General features: G+C 46.9%; 1 protein-coding gene and 1 pseudogene across 1 annotated transcript; both read right to left on the bottom strand.

Moving 5' to 3' along the window:
• Nucleotides 1-3093: 3093 nt before the first annotated feature.
• LOC133756619 (histone H2A.V-like) lies at nt 3094-11296 on the bottom strand (annotated as a pseudogene).
• A 5487-nt stretch (nt 11297-16783) lies between these two features.
• GPR6 (G protein-coupled receptor 6) lies at nt 16784-17875 on the bottom strand. The gene has a single exon (XM_062187652.1). It carries the CDS (start codon nt 17873-17875, stop codon nt 16784-16786), a length of 1092 nt encoding a protein of 363 aa, XP_062043636.1.
• Nucleotides 17876-19862: the final 1987 nt, after the last annotated feature.

Below are 19862 nucleotides of genomic sequence, written 5' to 3'. Positions count from 1 at the left end.
TATCTCCACTATTAAAGTAATATTCCAATCACAAATGATTTGGAATTCAGAGAAAACAAAGAAATTATATTTCTTAATATAATCACTCTCAACATTTGGTGTATTTTTTTCCAGTGTTTTAAACCTTTGCAAACACAATTCTTTTATTTTGTTTTAACTAAAGTGCTATCCTTGTACCTATGCTTTTAAATCTTTCTTTTGAAACTTAATACTGTATCATAAACATGAAATAGTGAGCTTGGTACTCAAAAATATCATCAGATAAGGACCTGAGTTTGTATCAAGATTCTTTGCTTATAAGAAATAGAAACAAAATTTGACCATCTTAAACACAAAGAGGGGGCCGGTGCTGTGGTGCAGTGGGTTAAAGCCCTGGCCTGAGGTGCCGGCATCCCATAAGGGCGCCGGTTCTAGTCCCGGCTGCTCCACTTCTGATCCAGCTCTCTGCTGTTGCCTGGGAAAGCAATAGAAGATGGCCCAAGTCCTTGAGCCGCTGCACCCACATGGGAGACCCAGAGGAAGCTCTTGGCTCCTGACTTCGGATCGGCGCAGCTCCAGCCATTGTGGCCATCTAGGGAGTGAACCAGTGGATGGATGACCTCTCTCTCTGTCTCTACCTCTTTCTGTAACTCTTTCAAATAAATAAAATAAATCTTTAAAAAAACACACACAAAGGGACTATATGAAAGGGACATCGAGGAGCTCGCTTAATGGACAGGATATTGCAGAGAACGGGAGCCAGGGTAGGGCTAGGCACGGGGGCAGCAGAAGGCACCCAACCTTTTTCCTGGGTGCTGTCCCTGGGATGGTTGCAGTTCTATCCTTGAGGCTTGTCACTCAAGATTCAGATCTTGGGGGATATAATCTTATTGGTCCAACTTGGGTCCTGTGTCCGACCTGTGGCAAGAGAGTGTAGGGTACTGTGGAAGACAAGAGACCAAGAGAAGAGAAAATGAAAGCTGAGTGACTGCCGGGTCAGAGAATGTCCAGGGGGAATTCATCCCTCATGTACCATCCCATTGCTCTCCAAGGTCAGTTCAGTCCATCGCAGAGCATGGGTGGAATAGGATGACCTTCCCAGACATGGAGACTGTTTGTTGGTCAAAGGAATATTTTAAAGACAACTATTTTGATATAGGTACTGGACATTTTGTTTTAGCAAAAGCAGATTCAATCCCAAATTGTATTTCTAATCACTGTGACAAAAAAGACTTCTTCAGTTATGGTAGCTGCCTCTGAAAATGTCAGATTGGTTTCAGTGTCTCTTATATGGTAATCACATTTAAAAGGCATTTTGCTAGGTCTCTACTGCATATCTGTGTGAATTATTAGTACCTGTAGTAACAAGTGTGTCTCTCAGACTTCCCAGCTGGCCCATGGGCTGATCCCTGACTCTGAGACTCTGAAATTTTCCCAGGGTTGTGTGTAGTGGCTTGAGAGCACTGGAGGATGCTGGGGGGAGGTGGTGTCCTGCTATCCTGGGGTTGTAGGCAATTGAAAATTAACTTCAGCTAATGAGTCAAGAGACCGCAGTGAGTGGGATTTAATGCATTCCTTGGTTAGAAGTCGAAAGTCTCTCTTCAGATATTTTCATTATACTATTCTGTTTATTTCTTTGTATTTATGGGAACTTCTGCAATAAAATAACATATAAAAATAGCAATAACTTTTGTTTTGATAGTATTGTACTGTAAAATATTTTAAAAGTTCCTTCTTTAAGGAACATTTCCAGGCAGAAAAGTAGAATTTTCTGATGGATGATTAACTAGTATATTAACGTAAATCTTTTAAAACTAAGTTAGAAACTGACAAGGAATTACTTTCCTAAAGATTGTAGAAATTGCTAAATCCTCCCATATCAATAAAAGACCATTAAATATTGGAATTTGAAGTCAAAAGTAGAAAAGTTTGATCAATTTAATGTCAACTTCAGGAAAACTTATGGGCTCCGGAGCCAGCCAGATCTAAGTGTGAATCCTAACTCTGCCATTTTCTTTCTACTACTTGAATGTTTTTGACAAATTGAGTAATTTCTGTGAACCTTACACGCCACATCTATGACGTGGTGCTAATAAAATTTCTTGGTCAGCGAAACATTTTGTATAAACCTGCACATGATAAGTGCTTGGAAAAGAATTCAAATAATTCCACCGCCCATTTTCAGCCTTAAATGTACATTTTTCCATATTCTAACACCTCTGAAATTGGTATGTGTTTCATAACTGATGGCACATCTTTGTTTAATTGGCAGCTTTTTTCTTAGAGATACATAAACTAACTGTGCCTACTACAAATTGCTAAGGCCTAAAACTCAATATAACACAGGATCAAATCATGATAAAACTATATTTACAATTTCTGGTTTTTTAAAAAGAAATTTAAAAAAATTTATTTGAAAGGCAGAATTACAGGGAGAGAAGAGGAGAGACAAAGAGAGATCTTCCATCTGCTGGTTCACTCCCCAAATGTCCACAATGGCCAGAGCTGGCTGATCTGAAGCCAGGAGCCGGGAGCTTCTTCTGGGTCTCCCACATGGGTGCAGGGTCCCCAGCACTTGGGCCATCTTCTGCTGCTTTCTCAGGCACATTAGCTGGGAGCTGGACCAGAAGTAGAGCAGCCAGGTCTTGAAGTGTCATCCATATGGGATGCCGGTGTCTCAGGTGGTGGCCCAATTTCCTACACCATAACAAGGGCCCCCACTCTCTGTTTTAAGATTATTCTGTATTCAGAATTTGAGATATAGAAAATTTCCAAATGTAAGAATAATATTCCCAATACATCATGAATAGAAGAGTTTTGAGACGAATTATTTTTCACATGGTTTACCTGTTCCATTAAAAAAAAAAAAAACATGTGAGCAAAGCCTTGCCAATCAACACAACTGTCACCACATAGAAAGCTTCTTTCATCAAACTTCTGAGTCAAAGATAGGACAAATGTTGCTTTTTATCATGTCTATAGTAATTATCTATGCTTGTCCATTTAACTGACATTTTAAAAAATTCACATATTCTCATTACATCTCTGTCCCTGTTAGGGTGCAATGCCGGGGCAGAAGATGGCTGGGTCAAACATCCTCTGTGCCGTGTTCTGCTATCCCTCCCTTCCAATCTGAGATTTGTGGATGTGAGGAATCACTCTGCCCCTAGCTGTGCTAGCCTTGGTAAGAGAATCCAATTCTTCCTCACCATGGACTGCATGCTGCAAGCAACATGGAGTAATGTGCTCTCCTTTTAGATCCTTGGAAGCATTACCCACCAGCTCCAGGATCTCAACAGAGAGAGGTTCCAGAATCACAGCATTGTACAAAGCAGCACTGCCACCCACTCATCCATGGCTCATGGTGCGGATCTTTGAGTGTCTGTGGATGCAGCCCACAGGAAACTGCCACAGCCCTCTGTGAGCGAGACACTCCTTAGGATTTGGCCTTCCCACTCTCCTTCCAGCTTTGCCTCTGGTCATGGTCTCAGCTGACTCCCCCTCTGCTCAGTTGCCTGCTCTCTGTTGCCAGACCCTCTTCACGTTAAAATATTTTTTATTGTACATTTTTTAGGATTCAGTGGAATAATTTGATACATGTACAATAATAGAATAATATTCAGCCATGAAAAAGAATGATATCCTATCATTTTTCATGTTTCAATTAGCTATTTCTTCAGCTGAGCTACCTCCCTGAGCTGTTACATGCTGCCAATATATAATGGCATTATTATTCCAACCATGAGAATGGTCTGGAACCCCTTCTGCAGCCCTACAATGCCACTGGGCAACTCTCCATCACTTAGAATTTTAGCTAAAATTATCAACTAGAGCATTTTTGAGACTTTTATATCAATTGTGATTATAGCACCAAATAAAAAAGTCATCTCTCATCAGAAAAAGAAATAAAACCCTCCTCAAACCTTGTTTGACATGTATGTTTTGCCTATGTTTTATATGCCAGGTTTGTCATATGTCTTGAGATACAGGAGTGACAAGAAGGACGGGTCCCCTTGGAGCAAGCAGCCTAGCAAGAAGACAATTTAGGGAAATACTTACCAAAAAAGAGTTAAGAATACCAGGCTGGATGCTTGAAGAACACCTCATCTCGCCTAAAATAGGGGAACAGGTAAGCTAGGACCTGAGTCTGAAGAATGAGTATAGAAGCAAAGATTTGCATTTGAATCACCACGTGGAATGAGTAGAGGAATTGAGACATGAATGTGTAAGACTTGAGGTAACGGTGCAGACAAATCCTGGGAGACAGTTGAAAGTCAGCATATTCAAAAAGTGAAGGCCTTCAAACATTGTTGGGGAGAGGACATTGATGGGAAGAAGCTGGTAGGGATCAGATTATGACTTTTTTTCTGGTCATATCAAGGAACTCAACTTTATTTTAATGGCAATAGGGAGCTATCAAGGGTTGATACAGAGGAGCTAACAAGAATAGGTCAATTCTTTGCTTTTCATAGAGTTTTCTCCAATGTGGTTGATTCTTTAAACTGAGGGAACTGCTAGAACATGAAAATTTCCACCACATTTCAAGGCATTTCAGCTTTAGTCAAAGCCAGAGAGCAGAAGCAGCCTCTGAATATGATGAACCTCACCTAATGATGCTTAAGTGAGGCCCCCTGACATCTGAGGAATAAGCCACTCTCAGAAAATGAGAATCTCTCTGTTCTATCACAGATATATCTTGGCCAGTCAAAAGCTCAGAAAAGTGACAGGTTTAAAAGTGAACTCAGGGGGCCAGAGCTGTGGAGTTGTAGGCTAAGCCACTGCCTGTGGCAATGGCATCCCATATGTGTGCCTGTTCGTGTCCCGGTTGCTCCTCTTCCAATCCAGCTCTCTGCCGTGGCCTGGGAAAGCAGTAGAAGATGGGTCAAGTACTTGAGCCCCTGCACCCATGTGGGAGACCCAGAATAAGCTCATGGCTCCTGGCTTCAGATGGGCCCAGCTCCAGCCATTATGGTTATTTGGGGAGTGAACCAGCAGATGGAAGGCCTCTCTCTCTCTCTCTCTCTCTCTCTCTCTCTCTCTCTCTTTAACTCTGCCTCTCAAATAAATAAATAAATAAAATCTTTTAAAAAAGTGAACTCAGAACTCATCTCAGTCTAAACCTCTCACTTTGACAATGAATACATAGAAGCCCAAAGAGATGAAGGACCTTGTCTGGTGTCCAGGGTCCCTGCCCTATCTCATACCCTTCACCTCAAAGATGCACCGATGATTCTGAGGGATGAGGTGCAGTTTAGGATAGGAGTCTTTGCCTGCTAATGGAATCTGCAAAGTGGTTGTCAGAGCCCTGGTCTATCCCTTACCAGCATAGACATGGGGAAAATAGGAACAGAGGCATGGGAGTTGACTGAACAGAGTCTGAGTGAAGGTACATGATGAGACCTTCCCTGTGCCAAAGCCTGGGAACCAATATGTCCTAGGGAATTGACCAAATCCTCTGTGTTTTTTCACTGCTCCATTCCCAGCGCTTTCCACAATGTCAGGGATCGGGAGTCTGAACATAAGCAGAAATTAAATTACGATTAAACAAATTGGTGAGAACCTCAGGTGAGAAGACTTGAGAAGGTGTCGAGTGTCTGGACTGCTCTCCAGCAGAACATAGGATGAACCAATGCTGGCCCTGCAGGCACACCATTCAGTGACATAAAATGCAAAGAGGGAAGCTGCCAGGAAAGGAGAGGGAAGAAAGGAACTGCAAAGGGGAGAGCCTCACAGACTTGAGAAGGGGCTAGAGAGCCAGAGGAGCTGACCGCGGTTCTGAAATCCTTCCCAACTTTCAGAGAAACAATGGAGAACAAAATGCAGTGCTGCTCTCTTCCCTGCCCCAGTGATTATAGAAAAAGCCTCATGTGAAGGGGGTAGAGCCAGAGAATGGATGGCTAAGCTGCTGCATAGGGATTGGTTGCCTTGGGAAGTAGCCAAGGCATTGAAATTAATACTGTACAGGTTTCTTTTTGTTTAAGCCACCATGATTTCAGGGTTATTTATTGCTGCAGGATAACAGTACATTCTGGCTAATAAACCACACCATATTAGGATTTTGTAGTTTATTGTCATATTGTGTTCTTAAGATTATATGCTATTATACTGCGCTATGTTCTCTGGCTTCAGTTTATTTATTTTAACTTCATTGAGGGATACTTGATATATGACAAGCAGTAAATATTTTTAAAAAATTATTTACTTGAAAGACAGAGAGAGATAGAGATATTCTATCTGCTGGTTCACTCCCCAAATGCCCACAACTGCCTGGGCTGCATCAAGCTGAAGTCAGGAGCCTAGAACTCGATTTAGGTCTCCCACATAGGGGGCAGAAACCCAAGTACTTGAGGCATTACCTACCAGCTTTCAGGATGCACGTTAGCAGGAGGCTGGGTCAGAAATGGAGCCATGACTCAAACCCAGACACTCAGCTATGGGATGCAGGCATTCCAAGTGGCATCTTAACCACTGTGCCAAATACCCAACCTGAAGAGTACATATTTAAAGTGTACATTTTGATGGGGCTGGCATTAGGGTGAAGCAAGTTAAGCCTCTGCTTGCAATGCTGGCATCCCATGTTGGAGTTCTGGTTTGAGTCTGACTGTTCCTCTTCCTATTCAGCTACCAGCTAACATGCCAGAGAAGGCAGCATCAGATGGCCCAGTGTGGACTGATGTGGAGTCCCTGGCTCCTGGCTTCAGTCTGGCCCCGTTCTGGCTGTTGTGGCCATTTTGAGAGAGAACCAGTGGATAGAAGATAAATCTCTCTGTCTCTCTCTGTATCTCTGTCTGTCTGTCTCTCTCTCCTTCTGTGTGTCTCTCCTTTCTTCTCCCTATCCCTCTTTTTCCTCTCTCCCTCCCTCCTTATCTTACTCCTTTCCTCTTTCCCTTCCTCTCCTCCTGTATTTCTGATACTCTACCTTTCAAACAAATAAACCTTTAAAAAAATACAGTTTTGATGACTTTTGATATGCAAAGGCACTTCCAAACATTTGTGGGAAATGGAATTAAAAGATGTCAATTTTGGTGCAAAAGAATTTTCAAACCTATGCATAAATTATTTCATTTTAATGAATTTTTTTGAAATCCTTCATGTGCATGGATTTCAGATTTTTTTGCATCAAAATTAATTTATCTTTTAATTTCATTTTCCACAAAATTTTGGAAGTACACTTGTGTGTATCTGTCAATGAAACTAGCATTACAATTAAGTAGGATCTCTGTCCTTAATGTGTTGTACATTGTGAATTAATGCTATAACTAGTACTCAAACAGTATTTTGCACTTTGTGTTTCTGTGTGGGTGTAAACTGTTGAAATCTTTACTTAGTATATGCTAAATTGATCTTCTGTATATAAAAATAATTAAAAGTGAATCTTGATGTGAATGGAAAGGGAGAGGGAGAGGGGAGGGTTGCAGGTGGGAGGGAAGTTATGTGTGTGGGGGAAGCCATTGTAATCCATAAGCTGTACTTTGGGAGTTTATATTCATTAAATAAAAGTTAAAAAAACAATTAATATAAGGAGTATACCCACACTCCAAAAGTTCCCCTTTTCAAATCTTTCCTTTCTCCCATTCTGACTCCCCCAAACCCACCCAATACCAGATTTGTGTCACTGTACACCTTTAAGAATTTCAGATAAAGAGGTTCTTACACTATTTATTCTTTTTTTTGGTCTGGCTTTTTTCACTCAGAATAATTACCTGGAGACTCATCCATTTTGCATATATCAACAGTTCATTCCTTTTAATTTCTGAGTAGCATTCTGCTATACAGATGTGCCATATCCTGTTTATTCACTCACCTATTGATGAATATTTGAGTTGCTTCCAGTTTGGGGCTATTACAAAGAAAGCTGCTATGAACATTCACATGCAAATCTTTACTTCCAGGTGTTTGTTTATTTTTAATTATTTAGAAGGCAGAGCAAGTTATAGCAGGGAATGCAAACAGACCAAGGTCAGGGTCTGGGCACAGCAACATATGGGAGTACAAAGAAGGAAGGTAAAAAAGAATTGGAGGCTGGTGCCACAGCTCACTAGGCTAATCCTCCGGCTGCGGCGCCGGCACTCCAGGTTCTAGTCCAGGTTGGGGTGCCGGTTCTGTCCCGGTTGCCCCTCTTCCAGTCCTGCTCTCTGCTATGGCCCGGGAGTGCAGTGGAGGATGGCCCCAGTGCTTGGGCCCTGTACCCGCATGGGAGACCAGGAGGAAGCACCTGGCTCCTGGCTTCAGATTGGCGCAGCGCTCAGGCCATAGCGGCCATTTGCGGGGTGAACCAACAGAAGGAAGACCTTTCTCTCTGTCTCTCTCTCTCACTGCCTAACTCTGCCTGTCAAAGAGAGAGAGAGAGAGAGAGAGAGAGAGAGAGAGAGAGAGAGAGAGAGAGAGAGAGAGAGAAATTGGAAACCAAGGAGGTGTATCTAGCAGAAACCTTGGAAATCCAGGAGGAGAAAAGGTTGTAAGAAAGAGGTGATTAAATGTGGAGTCTGCTGAGCGGTCAAGCAGAGCAGTGGATGGAAAGTGGTAAATCCAGGACTAGGGTGCTCAGTGGTGCTTCCACCAAGTGGCAACCTAGCCCACTGCACCACAAGGCCTACCCCATGGACTCTGTGGACATAGTTTTTCATTTATCTTGGATAAATGCTTGGTAGTAGAAGAGTTAGGTTGTGTGGTACGAGCGTATCTAACTTTTAAAGAAGTCACCAGCATATTTTCCTGTTTGTATGACAATTCTAACTTCTCCACATCCTTGCCATGCTTTGTATAGTCTGCCCTTTAGCTTTGATGAAATGAGTAAACATCACTCGAGAATGCAGCTTTGTTCCCAAAGTCACCAACTCGGGCTCTTGGTTCTTGTGTAATAGCCTCTTAACTGGCACTCCTCCTTCAGACAGATCGGAGTTGTCAGGTAGGAACTCTGTGAACTTCCTCCCACTGCCTATAAACTTAGATCTATCAGTACCAATTATTCCCGCCTTGCCTCGTGTCACAGCAGGGGAGCAGTGCCCCACTTCCTCCTGACGCTGCCCTGTACCCCATCCTCCCCTACCGAGCCTCACTCTGGCACCTTTTCCTCCCTCCCAGCTTCATCTTTTCCAGCTGTGCAGTCACTTCCCCTCAGCCTACTGTATTCAATTCTTGCCCAAACAAAACAAAGACTATCTTGTGACTCTGTATAGCCCTCTAGCAATCACTCCACCTGCTTCCATTTTAAAGCTAAATATTGAAAAAAAGATAGGAATATTCCCATTTTCTCCTCAATCCCCTATGAATCTCCTCCTCTGCCCATCAAAGCTACTTTCACTCAGGTCACCACTGCCTGCCATATTCCCAAATCTAATTCTTCTCAGACTCTGTCCCACTAGGCCTCCTGGCAGCCTCCACACCCTTAATCACTTCTTTCTTAGACCTTTTTCTCCTCCTGGCTTTCTAGGGTCTCTGCTGGGAACAGCTGCTAGGTTCCCCCCCCCCCTTTTTTTTTACAGGCAGAGTGGACAGTGAGAGAGAGAGACAGAGAGAAAGGTCTTCCTTTTTGCCGTTGGTTCACCCCCCAGTGGCTGCAACGGCTGGCGCACCATGCGGATCCAAAGCCAGGAGCCAGGTGCTTCTCCTGGTCTTCCATGCAGGTGCAGGGCCCAAGCACTTGGGCCATCCTCCACTGCACTCCCTGGCCACAGCAGAGAGCTGGCCTGGAAGAGGGGCAACTGGGACAGAATCCAGCGCCCCGACCGGGCCTAGAACCTGGGGTGCCAGCGCCTCAGGTGGAGGATTAGCCTAGTGAGCCGTGGCGCTGGCCAGGTTTCCATTTCTCTTTTACTTTGCTTCCTTGCACTCTTGTGTGCTACTGCACCCCGGACTCTGACCTTGGTCTGGTCCCCTTCCCTCCTATGACTTCTCCACTGCCAGGTCAGTGACGACAGAAATGACGCTTCCATTTTAGTCATCCTTGTGAACTCCAAATTCACAGGGCCAATTACCTCCACTTTGATATCCCACAGATTGTGCAATGTAACACGTGGAAAACTTGTTTTATCACCATCTTCCTCCAATTTGCCTCTGCCCTATTTTCCTGTCTCACTGAATCCACAGTTTAACACTCTGGCTTATACTGCTCCTTAACCCAACACTCGCTCACTTAGTTGGAGACCCTCTACTTGAGTCCTCTGATATCTTGAGTCCATCTCCTCTCCTCTACCCTGCCAGGTTGGACAGGTTGAGCTCACCTCTCACCTGGATTACCGTCTGCCGTCCATCTTTGAGAACTGCATCTTGCTACCTCCCCAGACTCACTACTATGGTCTCTCCTCTGGGCCTACGTTTTACACACCCCAGCCACACTGGATGGTCTACATTTCTCCAAATGGACTATGCTTCTGTGTTTCATGCTGTCCTCTTGGTCTGCAATACCCCCTTTCAATGCCCTTTGCCTTGCCGATTTTTTGTTCTAGGCTCAGATTCCACAATATTTTCCTGACCTTCCTGTGGGATCCTTTCTACCCCAGTGTATACTTTTGTTGCCTTTTTCATTAGTACTGCTCTCCGAGCTGTGTCTGTTACTGTACATGGCAAAGGGACTTTGGGGATCATCAGGGCACGCCCTAAATGTAATCACAAGGGTTCTCATGAGAAGGAGGCACAGGAAGATTTGGCTAAAAAAAAAACGTGGGCCTGGCATTGTGGTATAGCAGGTAAAACTACCACCTGTGATGCTGGCATCCCATAGGGGTGCCAGTTCATGTCCTTGGTGCTCCACTCCCCATCCTGGTTCCCGCTAATGGCCTGGGAAACTCAGCAGAAGCTGGCCCAAGTGCTTGGGCCTCTGCCCCCATGTGGGAGTCCAGGAAGAAGCTCCTGGCTCCTGGTTTGGGCCTAGTCCAGCCTGGAACATTGCAGCCATCTAATCTACACAGTGAGCCAATGAATGGAAGATCTCTCTTTTTGTCTCTCCCTCTCCGTGACTCTGACATTCAAATAAATAAATAAATCTTAAAAAAAAAAAAACAACACTGATGTAAGATGTTATACTGCCTGCCTTGAAAATGGAGGACAAGGCCATGAACCAAGGAATGCAACACTAAGAGCTGGAAAAAGGCAAACAAACAGATTTTCCCTGGAGACCTCTGGGAGAAATGCAGCCCGGCTGGCATCTTGAGTTAGGCCCAGGGAGATTGAGACTTCTAACCCCCACAACTGTAAGAGTCAATGCACGTTTTTTTTTTTTTTTTTTTTTTTTTTTTTTTTTTTTTTTTTTTTTGAGCTTACGTCCCTCTTCATTGTATTTGTTAGCGCTGTAATAAGAACCTAACATGCTGCCCATGTCCAGCCTGGGCCTCAGGCACCAGAGGCCCCTTTCATAGGCCTCCTCCAGTTGTGCCTCTTCTCTTGGGGTAAAGAATTGATTCTCTCACGTCTACACCAGGCAGCAGGGCCCAGGACCCCAGAATTTCTTGCTCAAGGTTGGTTTCCAGGGTCTGTGTAGCCCTTCCCCAAGTTTGTCCTTTGGAGACCATCTATGCACCTGGCAGGCCCATGCCTTGCTTTGAAGAGTCACAGTGGAGGAGGCAGCTGTGCAACGGGTGAGCCACTGTGTAGGTGACAGATGGAAATGCACCAGAGCCAAAGCCAGGAGAGCAGTCAGGGGGTCACTGCAGGAACTCAGGAGAGGCGTAATGATAGTGACTCCACGGCGCCAAGGGATAGGATTCAGGGCATATTTTGAAGGTAAAGGCTTTGCTAGCACGTTGGGTGTGCAATATGAGAAAAAACCAGAGGAGTGAGTGCAGTTCCAGGGTTTGTGGCTTGATCAGCTAGAAATTGCCATTAACTCAGATAGTAAATAAGGAATAATGAGCACGTTGGGCAGTAAAGGTCAGTGGCCAGGTTTTAAGTGTGTTAAATAAAAGATGTCATTGTGGGGAGGCAGTCGGTTGTTTGAGTGAAGCTTTGCTTTCTCAAAACCTGTGTGTTTCTTGCAAAGAGTCTAGAGTCTGGCATTAGGAAATTTTTACCATTCAGTAGGTTAAACGAATGTGTGACATTCAGCTATGGAAATGTTTCAAGATCTATCCGCAGGTTTATATTCTTACATCACCAGATTGGTTAATGTTAAACACCTATCGACGTTACTCAGGCTGGCCAACTGTGTAAGTCAGGGTTATCAACAGCCTGCTTGTTTAGTTTCCTCTTATTCTTGGCTCTCCCAGACATTTTGATTAGGGCTGGGGCTGATATTGAATATTAATACCTAGTACATTAAAGTCAGATCCGTGGCCTGTGTCTCATTATTCTAACACTAGACCTTTCTTATTGTTCTGACTACAAGACAGTTTTCTCTGTAATTATAAAACATATAAAAACGTTGACATCTTTGTCCCATCTCTGAAATTGTATTGCTGTTCCACCACATTCGGGGAACTGACAGCCAGAGCTTTTGTATTTTAGTCCAGAATACGTTCCAGACGTGGACAGGACCTGTGGATGCTGGAGAGGCCGTGAAGGCGAGTTCTTTAGAAGCTTTTAATTTGATGAATGAGCAACGACGTGATCTTCACGGGTCTAAATTTGCAGACGCTGTGGAAGTGTACCTCTGCAGGGAAGGGTGTGTTTTGTCATCTCGTAAAGGTCATGGTTCTGCTGTGAGCGGCAAGACCAGATAGCTCGTGTGTTTTCTCTCGTATCTTCCTCAGTCTGCTTTCTTCCTCTCTCCCTTTCTTGAAGCTTCTTTTATCATGTTCACCAAGGACACTTACTTTACAAAACCTCTAGTCACTTTTCAGTCCTCATTTTACTTATTGTCTCAGCAACACTTAGAAGTGTTTATTTATTTGAGAAGAGGGGAGAGAGAAAAAGAGAGAGACAGAAGGGAACTCCCACCCATTTGGTTCACTCTCCAAATGCCCATAGCAGCTTGGACTGGGCTGGGAGCTGGGAACTCACCCAGCTCTTTTACATGGATGGCAGGAACTCTAGTACTTGAACTATTACTGCTGCCTCACAATAGCAGGAAGTTGCAGTCAGGAGTGGAACTGGGACTCAAACCCAGGGACTCTGATATGGGACATATTACGGGACATGGCATCCCAAGCGGTGTCCTAACCACAAGACCAACTGCTCACTCCTTTCCCTCAAACACATTTTTCTTTTTTCTTTTGAGACATTGCATTTTCTTGATTTACTCCTATTTTGCTTACCACTCTCCTTCTCCTCTGCTTGCTTGCTCTTGTCTCCTTGATTTCTAAACACCTCATTGTCCTGGAGGCTCAGTCCCTGGTCCTCTTCTCATCTCTGTCTATAAGTACCCCCCAAGGTGATGCCATCGGGATCCATGGCTTTATGCTGCCTATGCTCAGAAGTCAATAATTCCCCAATTCATTTGTCCAGATTAGATCTGTCTCCTGAACCGCAGTTTTGGTTAGCTCGCCTCTTTGTGCTCCTGTTCCCTCACCCATAAAGAGGGGTTCATAATAGTCTTTAGCTTGTAAAATTAGTGCTGGGTGTTGTCTGCTTGTACCAGCACACCCACCTTTTGCCCTTCTCCACCTGCTCAGTTGCCAGGAAATCTGGCCTGTCGTGGATTTCATCAAAGAGTCACCTTGCTCTCTGGCTTCTGATTTAGTTAATGAGATGTACCAACAGGAAGGGAGGGGAGGGTGTTCAGTAATTTATGCCACCAGCTCTTCCCCTGCCAGACCACAAGTTGGTAGTGGCTGCCTCCCTCTGCTAATGGCCACAACTCTTGCTGGGTGTTAAGGTGTAAGTCAGCTTAGGTCACTTTCACTTCCATATAACCAACCCCACAGCCCTGACTCCTGTTCCCAGTGATCGCCCTCCCCCTTACCTCTTCTGGCAATCTGGCTGATGCTGGCTCTGGCTAAGCCTTCCCACTTTTATAGGTAGTCCCTTTACGATAGTCTCCCCAGTCACCGAATTAAATGGGCCACTGATTTCCTTCTGGGCCCTGACTCATTCAGGATTGTTATGGTGATGAAATGAGCTAATATTTGTAAAGTGCATGAAGCAGCCATGTGGCATTGCTAAGTGCTATGCAAGGGCTGGTGAAACATATAAATGATACATTGCCCATATGAGCTCTCCATTTAGGTGTCACAAATGAACTTTTTAAAGTACCCCACTTTTCCTATGCCAATTGAGGTTCTCCAGAGAAACATGACCAAATGCATGTGTGTGTATGCACATCCTACCAACAGGCTGTGCAGGTGCATCTGTGTGTGCGGGTGAAGGAATTTATAGCAAGGAATTACGGAGATTGGCAAGGCCAAGCCCTGCAGCATGCCCTGGCAGGCTGGAGACCCAGGGTGGATGCTGCAGTTTCCATTCCAGGGTGCCAGCTGTAGACACAGGAAGAGCTGATGCTGCTTGTGAAGTCTGAGGGTAGTCTGTTGGGGAATGACCTCCTGCCAGACCTTCTGTTCCCTTCAGGCCTTCAGCTGACTGATCAAGGCCCAGCCACACAATGGTGGGCAAGCAGCTTTATTCAAAGTCTTTCCATTTAAACCTCAGTCAAAAACATCCTCAAAGAAACCCCCAGAATAAGGTTTGACCAAACATCTGGCCTAGCCCTTTTCACCATCCCCACCACTGCCACTGACCTTGAAGCAGCTGTCATTTCTCATGAGGACAGTGGTTTCATGCCTGATCTCCTGTCCTCACTCTGGCCCTACTGGAGACGATTTTCAGTAGAACAGTCAGGATGAGTCTTAAAGTGTAAATCAGATCATATCACTTCCTCATCACTCAGAGTGAAAGTCCAAGTCCCTACAGAAACTAAAAGGTTTGAAATGGGGCCCAGCATTGTGGTGTACTAGGCTAAGCCTCCACATGCAATGCCAGCATCCCATATGGGCACCAGTTTGTGTCCCAGATGCTGTACTTCCGATCCAGCTCTCTGCTATGGCTTGAGAAAGCAGTGGAAGATGGTCCAAGTGCTTGGGCCCCTGCACCTATGTGGGAGACCCGGAAGAAGCTCCTGGCTCCTGGTTTTGAATCAGCCTAGTAGATGGAAAACCTCTCTCTCTTTCTGTCTGTCTACCTTTCAAATAAATAAATAAAATCTTCAAAAAAAAAAAAAAGCTCAAAATGATCCAGTCCCAACTCCCTCTCCTAGTTAATTTCAGACCTGTCTTCCCTTTGCTGGCTGTGCCCCCAGCTGTACTGATCTTTGCCGTTCCTTTGAGCTTGCCAGGCCTGCTCCCACCTTGAGTTATTGCGCTCACTGCTCCCTTCACCCATGAAGCTCTTGCCCCCACTTTCTCTTCTTTGTCACACTCTCACTTCACCGAGATTTCCTCCTCAATGTTACACAGCTTCCCTAACCATCCTACCCAAAGGAGCACCCTCTACTGCTTGCCACCCCTCACCCCACTTTATTTTCCTTATTAGCCTGACATTATGTGTTTGCTTATTTGTATGTAGGGCATCTTCCCTACTAGAATGTAATGAGTTGTATTTTCAGCCTTGGAACTGTGTCTAGCATATGGTAGGCACTCAATAAACATTTGTGGAATGTATGAGAGAATTTGCTTGTGTGTATTTCCCTAAAGCCTAAAAGCAGCAATTGCTTGTGTTTATGGGCTCAGAGCGTGCCCATCCATGTCCTCGTGAGCTGTCTTGTTTATCCTCACTTCACTCTGAAAGAAGGGCAAGAGGGGAATCGTCATGCATGCTCATTGATGTAATGGGAATATCCAGTTCTTAAGAACCTCAAGACACTCTTTCAAAGACAAGAATGCCCTGAGAGGGGATGCTGGGCAATTTTTTTTTTAGTTCATGAAGTTATGATGTATAGACTTGCATCTTGCACTCCAGCATTGGAAGAGCTTATTCACTTTATGAGGCTGTGCATCTTGCTACAAGACCTGACTGCCAACGATGTACTAAGTCAGCGTGAGTTTTAAGCATTTAAAATACTTATCATCCTGGGTCAGCTCACAAGTGCATGTGCGGTGATATGAAGGAATGGTTTCATATATCCTTGGAAACTTGTCTTCCAAACCCAGTGGCCAAGGGAGTGGACCAACTAGCACGGATAACACTAAGAACACTTTAGAATTCTTTGAGTACAGTTACATAGACATATAGTCCCTTCCTGCCCACTACAATAATCTGAATTAGACATCTCAGAGAAAATGTATGCATAATAGTGCATATGATTTCTTACATTAAGTTGTTCTCAGAAGGGTGGGGGTTACATAATAAACTTAGAGCAAATGCACTCATAACCCAGCTCTCAACTAGTAATTCTGTAGCCAGTCACAGACCCCAAATTATATTTTTATAACATGTTTACTTGTGTACAAAATATGTTGTAATTTGTTGATGCATTGCAGCAAAATATTCTATCACATACAACAAAAATACACCTTTTGCTCCCTTTCCCCTGCCCTGAAAATGGCAACACTGTTTTGGCAGTTTAGCAGCTAAAATAAAGTGCTATTAATTAAGCAGTACTGGAATGTCTTCATTTGACAAATGTGATGTACAGTTTGAGTACACAACCACATCTCTGCATGAGCTTTGCACAGACCTGGAAACTCCACATTCCCAACACCTTCAGGAGATACAAATATTTGTATATATATGTACACATGTATACACTGTATATGTAAAGTGCCAACAAGCTTCTTTGTCCTCATGAGTTTGTTGCATTGGGGTTGATTTCCTCTTTCTTTCCAATGTCAGTTTCACACCACTGGAATCTCAGAGTTCATCCGCAGGCACGGAGAGGCTCACCAAAGGCAGGCTTGTTGGGGGCATGGTGCTGGCGAGAAGACACTGGGGGAGCCCTTCAGACCTCACTGGGGGACCTGGAGCGGAAGGGCACTTTGGACTGGAAACAGCCACAGAACAGGAGCCACAGGGCGCGCTGGATCTCCTGGTTGCGGAAGGCATAGATGATGGGATTGATCATGGAGTTGTAGGTGGCAGGCAGCAGGGTGGCATAGGTGTAGATGGCCGGGTCCTCGTGGCTGCCCACCACGCAATAGATGGCGAAGGGCAGCCAGCTGGCCCCGAAAGTGCCCAGCACCACGGCCAGCGTGCCCACACCCTTTCTGGTGGCAGCGAGGTGGGGCGGCGCCAGACAGTGTTGCTGCAGCGCGATCTGGTGCGCGTGGCGCCACACCACCTGGCAGATGCGCACGTACAGGTGCAGCATGATCCCGAAGACCGCAAAGAAGGCAGCGGAGAGCAGCGCCACGTGGCTGCGCGTCAGTGGGCGCACCACGCTGCAGGCGGTGCGCTCTGCCAGGCAGTTCCAGCCAAGCACCGGCAGCAGCCCGAGGCCTAGGGACACCGTCCAGGTGGCGGCGAGCAAAAGGTGCACGCCTAACAGGGTCCGGCGCGAGTAATAGGTGAGCGCGTTGTACAGTGACAGGTAACGGTCCACTGTGATGGCCAGCAGGCTGCTCACCGAGGCGGCAAAGGAGGCCACGAGGAAGCCCACGGTGAGCAGGCTTACAGTCTCCGAGGGCACCAAGTACTGGAACACAAAGTGCAGGATGAGGCCACAGCCCGCCAGCAAGTCGGCGGTGGCCAGGCTGCCCACCAACACGAACATGGGCGTGCGCAGGGCCGGGGTGGACGCGATGAGCGCCACCACCAGCGCGTTCTCCCCCGCGATCACAGTCCCCGACACGCACAGCAGCACGTCCCATGGATTCACCGCGGGCAGCAGCAGTCCCGACGGCCCCGCCTGCAGCTGCGACGACAGCTCCAGCGACCCGTTAGCGCCGGCGCCGCCTCCCAGTGCCGCGGCCGCCACAGGGGGTCCCCATTCCCTGGCGTCCGGCGCCCCTGCCACGGTGGCCGCAGCAGCCGCTCCCTCAGCCGCCACCGCCACCACCTGGGACTCGTTGAGCGAGGCGGCGCTGGCGTTCATCGCGGCCAGATGCTGCACCCTGCAGAGAGAGCGAGGGGAAGGGTCAGGGGCGCCCCCAGGCTGTCAGAGAACTTCCTGTGTGCGGGTCCCCTGTATGAATCGTCCCGCTCGAGTGGCCTGGCCCAGCCCAGGACCCCGGAGCAGATCCGGGAAGCAGCGGTTAAGTGCGAACCCCAAGCAAAGACCTGTTGAGTGAGTGCGCACGAAGTGCACGGCTTGAGAGTTTTTGCACAAATGTGCACAGGGATACTGCGCGCGCACGCTCACTCGGGATGGTCTGTAAGAGTGCTTGTGTCTGCACACACACACTCCCGCGCTCCCGGAGGGGACGGTCAGCAGTGAGAGTGGGCCGCGGCCGGCACAGCGGGGCAGTCCCTAGGGCTGGGCGCGGCGCCGCTGTCCGTGGTGCTGAAAGCGAAGGTTTCTGAGATCGCGGAGCCCGGAGAGCCCCGGAGCGCACAGAGACCCTTGAAAGGAGTTTGCGAGCAGAGAAATTGGGGTGTGTGCCCGTGGGGTTTGGGTGAGGAGTCAAGCCTGGCTCCGTTTCTCAGGGATGACCCGTCCCCGGGCTCTCCTACACCCCCCGCTCCCCAACCACTGCAAGTTCCCCCCAGGAGCCGGCAGCTCACCTGGGCAGTCAGGGCTCCAGCAGGTCACTGGTCATGGGCACCGTGGCTGGGCGCCGTGCTGCGCTCCCCGCGCACACAGAGCAGTTGCTGCAGGCGGTAGCCGGGCGGACGAGCTGGGAGCGCGGGCGCGTTAGCTATGCGGGCGCCGCCGCTAGTGAGACTCGGTCCAGGGCGGCGGAGGCTGCCGCGAGCAGCGCGCCCGCAGGAGATTGACAGACAGGGCGCGGTGACGTCAGGCCGCTGTTCTCGGGTGCGAGCCAGGCGCTTGCTCTGCTCGTCCAGCCCGCCTTCCGCGTCTCCCGCCCGCAAGGGGGCCCAGAGGGTTCCAGGAGGGAGGAGAACCTCCAGGAAACGAATAGGGGAGAGAGAACGGCGAGGGAGAGAGGAGGGAGGGCCGAGAGCGTGAGCTGGGAGCAAGTGTGAGGGGCTGGTGGCGCCGGTCCTCCACACAGCCAGGGTCAAAGATCCCCGGGGGACCAGGAGGAGGAGGGGAAGGGCGACGAGGCGCGCGCGGTGAGGTGGGGGGAGTGACCGGAGAGGAGTTCCTTTACAAGTTAGAGTTCATTGAGGGATGGGAAGGAAGGAAGGAAAGAAACGCGCCCTTGGACAGGGTGGCTATAGTATGGCAAGTTGAGAAGAGCCCAGGTGAAATGACTGTGGGAGTAGAGAAAAGATGGACAAAAGGGGGGACGGGTGTGTGTTTGAGGGACACACTCTCTGGTTTCTTTTGGAGGCCACCCGTGCAATTTCTCCTCTGCCATGCCCTTTCTTGGACTCTACCCAGCAGAATTCAACAGGCGCTCTGCCCAAGGTTTCCCAGTCTCAGTAGTGGATGGTGTGCCCTTGGCACTTGCTCTTTAATTAAAGACCGGCTCTGCGCCTTGTTAAAAATGAAGAAAACTGCAAAATGCGATTTACTTTCCTGGTGACAGACTTTGCCCAGTTAATTAGTACCCTATAAACCAAATTACAGGACGAAAATAGTGGTAAGTCAGCTGCAGCAAAAATCAGTAGGCAGGAGTTTTATTTTCAGCCCAGATAAATCATCCTTGTAGTTTAAAGGTGTTTTGTTTTGTCAGGAAAATACAAGTCCACTCATCTTCTTTCCTTTTTCTAATCAGCTAGAATCTTCAGTACTTGGGCAAAGCTAAAACAATTGATTCCATCTAAAGCCCTGAAAGGAATGGTTGCACATGAGCACGAGAGTGAGAGTTTGGTGCTGAGACCACAGCCATGGTTTTCAGAGATCACCTGGTCTGAATGAAGTGAAAATAGACATTTGTTATTGGTGCAACCTCTTCCCCCACGTGCCTTTACTTCTCCTCTCACCCCAGAGACCACAGCAAGAAGGAAACAGA

Source organism: Lepus europaeus, chromosome 3 (genome assembly GCF_033115175.1).
Source record: "Lepus europaeus isolate LE1 chromosome 3, mLepTim1.pri, whole genome shotgun sequence".
Taxonomy (NCBI): Eukaryota; Metazoa; Chordata; class Mammalia; order Lagomorpha; family Leporidae; genus Lepus; species Lepus europaeus.
Note: the sequence above shows the minus strand (reverse complement) of the source record. Positions and strands in the feature narration are given on the sequence as shown.